At 41.3% G+C, this 8,145-nt stretch overlaps 1 protein-coding gene across 3 annotated transcripts in view; it reads right to left on the bottom strand.

Moving 5' to 3' along the window:
- Positions 1–8,102, bottom strand: part of aspa (aspartoacylase) — a 10,227-nt gene extending 2,125 nt beyond the window's left edge. Inside the window, exons 1-5 of one of the 3 annotated variants that reach the window (XM_013916175.1) lie at positions 8,084–8,102; positions 6,509–7,018; positions 4,505–4,700; positions 2,001–2,094; positions 1,098–1,205 (exon numbers count right to left, since the gene is read on the bottom strand). In XM_013916175.1, coding sequence (XP_013771629.1) covers positions 1,098–1,205; positions 2,001–2,094; positions 4,505–4,700; positions 6,509–6,750 — 640 coding nt within the window. In that variant the 5' untranslated portion in view covers positions 6,751–7,018; positions 8,084–8,102. Of the gene's footprint in view, positions 1–1,097; positions 1,206–2,000; positions 2,095–4,504; positions 4,701–6,508; positions 7,019–7,774; positions 7,835–8,083 lie in introns of those variants that run through there. The other 2 variants (XM_013916174.1, XM_005754042.1) reach the window with 2 other exon arrangements.
- Between the last annotated feature and the right edge of the window lie 43 nt (positions 8,103–8,145).

The following is an 8,145-nucleotide window of genomic DNA, read 5'->3' as shown; positions in this document are numbered from 1 at the left end:
TGCATTATTACGTATGTAGATTTTTCACTCTGGACCACAGTAACGAGCTGTAACATTAACATTCAAACTTGGTTTTGATTTTATTTTTTTTTGAAGTACAGATTAGTGGAAAAAAAGACGTTACCTTTACTTTATATTAAGATGGGCATAAAATACACAGTAAAACATAAATCAAACTAATGTCACACAATGGACAAGTTGCCAAGTTTTCATGAGATTGTTCCACTGTGATTTGAAACCAGAGTGTCCTTGTTCAACCTTAGGAATTACACACGAGGTTTGGTAATGTTTGGCAGAGCTCTGACATTAGGCAACCATTTCACCTGCACTCAGCTGTATTCATATGCAAGTAGCAGTGCGGAACAGGAAGGACAAATGCTTCTGAAGTTTTAGTTTCCCTGCTTAATGGGGGGCGGCTATCCTTCTGAGCAAGCCTTGTATAGCTAAAGGACTTGTTTCATCATGCTGCTCAGCTGCAAAGCGCAGGAACACCGCTTCAACACCATGCCAGAACATTCATTATCACCACGGTGGTCCTAAGACAGAAGACTACCACCCCAGTGCCAGCCAGTCCCTAATGACATGGAAACTGACCAACTCCCAGTTAGCGGCCCTTTCAACGGCGGGACAGTTGGGGAAACCAACAGCCTGCAATTCTAACTTGGCACAGATCGCTTGTTTCCGTAAAGATATGAGGGAAACGCTGCCCTGCACCTAAACACTGAGAACACTCTTTCGTTTAGGGGGGGAGAACGAGCCGAGTGGAGGCGTAATGCAGATAAATTTAGAGAGCGAGGACTAGGTACATCTGGATGAGTCAGATGGTCACCCATGGGCATTTTGTCACAAAACGTTTCTCATCACAGGGATGCTGACAGATGGTAAACAACTCACTTTTCTATTATATAACACATTATGAATCACACTTGCTGTTTTTGAGCCCAAATTCTGAACACTGTTTAATACTTTGTAAGAGCTACTTCAGAGGTCATTCATTCTTCACACTACGCTGCAGTGCTATAACCCTTTAAAGTCTTGTGACACAGCCTGTTGTCATGTAGCTAAATGTGACTACAGCTTAACACTTCAAGTCTCACCTTCATTAAAGAGTTCAATAAAGTCCAGAGCATGTTTCAGTATCACTCGCATGGCTTCAAAGATGTTGCTTCTTAAAACACCTTGAGGCTGAGGACCCACTTCCAAACCTGCATAGAAGAAAACAATCAAATGATTCATCTGCAAGTAAAAGATTTTCTACCAGCTGAACGTATACTCCAGTTAGATATGCTAAACGTGTAAGGGCTAAGGGCTAGCTGGGATTTGTCGAGGGTGGCACACAACCAAACATGACTGTACTCGATGCAGTGGCTGCTCTGCAAGAGTCAGTAAAAGTCATACACGGTTGCATGCTCGAGAATCATGGCTACACAGAAAACAGGCACAAGGCCTCAGGTTTAATATAGGAAACTGAAACGACAACATTTAAAAGACCACAAAGAGATACAAAATGACCACAAAAATGTGCAAAATGACGAAAAAGCATTGAAAATGGCAAGAAAGTGATGAAAAACCACAGAGGAAACAAAAAGAACTCCAAATAACTGCGATACGACCAAGCGATTAAAATAAATGCGATCGAAAGACCTAATTACCAAATCGACAATTAAGAAATGATTCACACTTTATTCGCCTAGGGGTCATTTTTAACCCGAGGACAACACAAGGGTTAAGCTTACAAGTGCCCATAATGATATTTGTTATTCTGTACACTGTTAGTCTGTAAAATATGCTAGAATCACCACAAAATTGACCACAAAGACACACCACACAGCCAAACACCACCTACAAAGCAACTAGAAAGTGCTGAAAAACAACAGTTTGTGTCATTACGTGCTCGGGGTTGAACCCCCTTCTTTAAAACAATGGCTTTAAAACATATTTTTCTTAATCCACCTCTGCCACTGTCCACAGATAAACCTGGCTGGACTACAGAGACTCACCAACAGGGTGCTTGGCGACAGAGCGTGAAGTGGAATATTTCAGAAGAGGATGTTCATTCATCAGAACAAGACAACTGGCTGGAGCCATGGCTTTCTACAAGACAAGAGAACAAGAACATCATATAAAAAGCAGATAAAAGAAAGCCAAACACAAACGCACAAAGGCAAAGGTGTTACGGTCGTGCTCGATAGAATGGAAAATGAAATCTACACCAACTAACGCTGTATCAAAAACGACTGTGTGGGGAATGAAGTTTAAGCTGGTGGGCTATCTTCGTTTGTCAGCAGAGGCTGGAAATCCTTTTCAGAAGGAACACCATCATAGTGGTCATTAAATTAAAAGCTGTTTCTCTAACATTAAACTGGCAGCGGTTCAGATCATCTGCCGAGGGGTAAATCCTTCAAAGTATGAGAGAGTAATCGGTACCGTACTAGACCTGAGCCCTTTTCTACCTTGTGCGTTTGCGATTATCAACAAACACGAGCAAAAGCGCCTGAAGTCACAGCATCTAAATCGGAGGCATTTACTAAGCTGGTGAATATTTATGAAGTCTATGAATCCTTATATAACTGATTTCTGTGTATTGGTGGGGCAGTTTACAGCTTTAAAACTTAAGAATCCATTTCCCGTGAGGTGTATTGTACAAAAGACATGTTGCTTTTGGCTTCATTTCTCCTCCCTGCAGGTGCTCACCATGGATTGTTATTAAGAACGAGAAAGGAATGCAACAGCTGGCATTTTAAGATGGAAGTTAATGTAAAGTATTAAGAGGAGTTTGCCTTGTTATTACCATGAAGCAATGTGAATTTTCGAGGTTTTATTAATGTCTTAAAACAAATTATTTATAAAGATTTGCTGTCTCTGGAGCATTTTATGCTTCTTTGTTAGTTCCCATGTGGGATTTAATCAGTGTAAAGCTGTTGTTACACATGCAGTTTATCACTAAAATATTTGAGAAGTCCAACACTGGACAATGTCCTGATCAGCCAATAGCCAACACTGTTTTGGGCTAAATGATACCCAAACGCACTGTTGATTATTTTGGCACCTTTATCCCATTTGGTAGTCAGCAAAGAAGTCCTGTGTTACAGTAAAGTATGAAACATTTTGGGAGGGCAGATCTAGTTCAGCACCATGTTGATTATGCTGAGACCTTCTGGTACAGCAGCTCTCCACAATAAACATGCCACAGACTCCTCTGAGAACAAGCTTGTTAGGGTTACATCCAAGATTTTTGGACAGATCTGTGACATTTATGAAATTCTCGTTGTTACAGTGGAAAGAAGAATTGCTTGAATTAAAGTTATGTTTTACTGGCAGAATTATAACTTTTGGTTACACCAGAGAAAATCAGGTGTTGTTACATAATTATTACAAAGTGTTGACTAACGATATTCTCTTTCAGATTGAAAGGTTCCAAGGACAAAAATAAATGTATACACTGCTGCAGTGCTCTCAAAACAGTGACTTTACCCTTTTTTTGTGTTAAATCCACAATCAATTAGAGCCCTGTTTGTTTTGTTGCTCTCCTTAGTCATCACTATTAAGTAGCTTTCATTGCATGTGTTTTTGTTTTAGTTGGTTTTGCTTGGATTGAACATCTGGCATCTCCTCCACTTGTCCCTTGGGAGGCCCACTAAAAAGGGCAGGAATAAAAAAAATAAGCATTTAGTTCTTTTTATTTTATTCTCAACAATGTAATTATAGCCCAGTTCATCTGTACTTACTTTACTTAATGCTGTCAGATAAAATCCATCTTGTAAGAGAGACACTGAACATCTAATGGTTTATATTATCTCCTAAGGCTCATCTGGGAATTTGGCTGAGAGTACAAAGACAACAAGGATCCTTCTGGGGTATTTGGATGAGCCTAACATGGATGGATTTACATCTCTCAACTATCTCAACTAAAGCTCAGCAAACAGATCAGCCTCAGACGGAGGTCAGAGAACGACACAGGTTGAGAAGTTGAGCTACATCTCGTGTTTCTCCACATACTGCACAGTGTGCAGCACAGACTATGAGTGGAACAATCATGCAGTAATATTATACAGTCGCAATGATGCCTGCTGAATAATGATATATAATTTGGACTTTCTGCAAATATAATGGCAGCACTTGATGACAGTGATTGTTTTATCTCCTTTAGGTCTCAGTACTCTTTTTTTTTCCATGTTAACCATCAGTCGATTTTTAACAAACTGCAAATCTTGCCAAACTACTCTTTTCATCACTGATTAAGCTTGCCGGTCATTACAGTTGAAGTACGTGGTTAAAATGTCTCAACGGTTGTAGAGAAAAGGTTCCACAAAAGCTCCTCTCAAATACTAGAAGTTACTGGATGTAACTACAGTTCTGTGAGCATAAGTGTAGCGCCCCAACAGGCTTCACCACTGTTTGTGTAAACTGGTCAGAGGGGTGGTCAGATTTTAGGGTGTGATAGCTCTTCTCATAAAAAAGTCCCTACAGTGTATATGTTTGTTTGTATTCTCAAGGCCGCCACCTTTATGTAGTTCATCATCTGCAGATTGAAGTGGTCTTTGGAGCTTTCCAGAATCAGAGTGCAGCCCATGTTGGATGTGGTGTTGTGAAGGTCAAAGATGACATCGTAGGCCTCCGGGCTTCCTTTGGGACCAAATATCCTGTTGATCTCCTGGGCTCTCAGCACCTCATAGGGCAGGTCGTTTCCACCTGGGGCACTGCAGGGTGTGTGCAAACACATAAAGCATTATAGAGCTGCCACAAGCCTAACTATTCACATACCATCACACAAGTCAGCTCAAAGAACAATGAATCATGTTAATTATTTACACAAGAGTGTCCTACATACACTTTAACCTAACGGTTGGCTAAAAGGGAAAAGGCTAGTATGTCGGGGTTAAACTCCACATGCAGAACTTCATGGTTAAAGTATTGGCAGCCATGGAGTCAATGCTGGGAAGCAATAGCTGCATTCAGTAGGCCAGTGGCCTCCTTCTGTCAAAGTTAAGAAGAAACTGTATTCATTAACTCCAAGTCTTAGGATCTTTCCAAAGTGTATTTTGCCCCCGGGCCTTGCTCTGACCAGAGGACGAGTGCTGCCCACTTTCACGCTCTTTTAAAGCATTTCAAAACACCAACCAGTCTAGGTCATTCTCCACGCTATAGCAGAATAGCACCTCTACTGTCTGTGTTGTTTTGCCTCCCTCACATCTGTCATTTACGCCCTGTTTTCAGAGACTGTCCGGTATTGTCTGGACTGCTGGGAAATAAGCACACAAGCACAGTGTGTAAGCAGCAGCTGACGAAGTGGACTCCCAACATTCATCTGAAGGGGTCAAGCGGGTGCTAATTTTGAGGGAAGAGCGGAGATGTCATTCTATACAAGGGGGGGGGGGGGAATGACATCATGATGAGCTGTTTTTGGAAAGAGTCTCCAACTGTTTAATCTTCTTATATGTTGCCTTCAGAGAGGCCAAATAGTGAACATGCTGGAGAGCACTGAAGAAGATCTTAAAGTGTCAACTAATGCTTGTACGATGAGGCCAGAACGCTTCACTCATTCGGTTTGAGCTCTGGGCATCACTTCAGCTTCACTGCTAAGAAATTATGTGTCACCTCTGTATATGTGAAGCGGGAAGCGCTCAATTCACTTAAGTGATATGGTGCTAGCTGCACTCCATTAAAAAGGCTATTACAAATGATCAAGGATATTTTTCAATGAGAATTTTAGGAAAATGTTATGCAGCAATAATTTTAAAACTGTACTTCAGTAAATGCATACAGATGACAGGGAAAATGCACACCATAATAACACTTTGTATGATTAATGAATAGATGCTGTTATCCAACCACATTTCTAAATGGGCTGTGTGCACGAATAGACACAAGGGATCACAAGGGCCAGCGTTTGCGTAAGACTTCGTTTTACGGTGTAGTGCACATGAAAAAGAACAAACAAACAAACTAAAAAACGTCTTCAATCATTTGCAGCTCGGTCACGTTCCGCTCACGTTTTTCCTGCAGGCCGACAGTCAGCTGAAGTTCGGGAGGAGGGGACTTGCTGCTCTGCTCTTATTGGCAGAGGGGGGCACGGAGGGGGAGACGCCACCGATGGTAAACACACACGTCCCAGCTTACCTGTCATAGTAAAGCTTTGATGGCAAAGTCCACGTGATGGATCATATTTTAAAGACATGTGCAGCCCCTTTTCTTTCTTACGGATACATTGATATGTCGCGTTGTGTTACGTTGACTCATTTGTCCGGTACAGCGCACACATCCAAACGGCTATGCCAATAATATTGCATAATTGTGCAGTCATTAGATTTTTCCACGGACTGTAGGGACATCTTCCACTGCTTGGTTGCGATTAATTAAGACAAACATCTAATATGCGTGGGTGCCCTTTCTTTAGCTGACCCAGTTCAAAATAAAGCCAGTAAATCCTGACGTTACATCTCGTACACGCCAGCAGGAAGTTACCATTCAACATGTAGTTCAACAGAGACTCCAGAGGCGTACCTACCTTAGGTTTTCTGGGGTGAAGGCTCGGTTCAGATCCGTGTCTACATATCTGGTGCACTTCTCCACAGCCTTGGGATTGGTGATAAAAGGTACGGCCTCGACTCCCTTCCTCTGTATTTCGGTGCCGTTCTTCGTCCACAGGTTAACGAGCGTCACGCCTGACATCTCGTTTCCGTGTGTCCCTCCGAAAATCGCCACTCTCCTCGCCTCGCTGAAGCGCGCCGTGTTGTTGTAAGAAGACATGCCCGGGTGGTAGTAACTGTGCAGAGTGTGGATGAAGACACGCTGGTCTCCGTGGCGTAAGAAGCAGAGGAAAAGTTCTCCAGCTTGGAGCTTCGCAGCCTCGCTGTTTAAATGCCTGTTGACGCCGCACGCTTACGTAACGTGCCCGCTGGGTTGCCGTGGTCAGTCACTGTGCGTGGAAAAAGAAAGTTGAACACGGATAACTGGGGTTGCAGGCGAAACTCCCGTTAAGCAGGTTCCTCCCACTGTTTACCTGTCACTGTCAGAACTGTGGACAAGAAGAGTTTCCGGTGATGCTCTTTCAAAATAAAACGTTACTTACATTAAGTAGTCATTTAAAGAGGGATCCAAAAAGAACATTGAAAACCCTAAACCTATAAATATCCTGATTCTAGTACTTTCAGTTGTCTTTTAATGTGTACTAGTATTAGTGAGGCCAAATAGTGAACATTTTGGATACACACACATCATAACTCGCTTACTCTGGAAACATTTGTGGTAAACTGCACTGTAAAACCTAATATTGTGCTCACTTAAAAATTAAATTGAACGAACTCAGTTTTTATCACATTGTTATTAACATTCGGTTTAGTTAAGTTAGTAATTTCATTCAAAAAGCTGATCAACTTAAGTAAACTGGAAATTTTGCTTTTCAGTGGTGGAATGTAACATTTACTCTATTCCGTACTTAAAATAGGCTGCAGCTCACATGTTGAGCCTTTGGCTTTCCTTTTATGTTTCTCTCTATTGCGGCGTTGCTATATTTTATTTCATTATCTGACAGTTTATTATTATACTGTATATTATACTGTATATTATACTGTATATGTTTTGTATATGTCTGTATATGGTTTGTATATAAAACATACACAGCTGGGTTACTTATTTGTAAATACAACTAAAATTATTAAATAGTAAATTTGTTATTTGCTTTTTCTTGTTGCCCTTTTCTTGTGTGTTTTTTGTTTTTTATTTTTAGACAAAAACAAAGAACTAGATTGAGAGCGTGCATCTGAGGTCATACCAGGGATCTCCAACTCTTGTCCTCAGAGCTATTGTCCTGCAGCTTTTAGATGCATCCTTGTTCCGACACACCTGAATTAAATGAATGGCTTTTTATCAGGCCTTGATGGCATGCTGAAGAGGTAATTCAACATTTCATTCAGCTGTGCTGGGGTAGGAATGCCTCTAAAAGCTGCAGCACAGCAATTTTAAATAAACCCATATTAAGTGGTCTTTTTCATTAACATTAAAGCATGACTTAACAGAGAAACAGACAAAAGACAGTCTCCTTTGAGTAGAAGGATATGGTTTGAAAATGCCATGTCCCTACTTTCCTCCTCTCTCGCAAAGACGTTCATGGCCTGCACGGGTGTTTCTGGAATATGCTGAGCA

The sequence above is a fragment of the Pundamilia nyererei genome, unplaced genomic scaffold (assembly GCF_000239375.1).
Source record: "Pundamilia nyererei isolate P.nyererei 1_Seehausen unplaced genomic scaffold, PunNye1.0 scaffold00498, whole genome shotgun sequence".
NCBI lineage: Eukaryota > Metazoa > Chordata > Actinopteri > Cichliformes > Cichlidae > Pundamilia > Pundamilia nyererei.
Note: the sequence above shows the minus strand (reverse complement) of the source record. Positions and strands in the feature narration are given on the sequence as shown.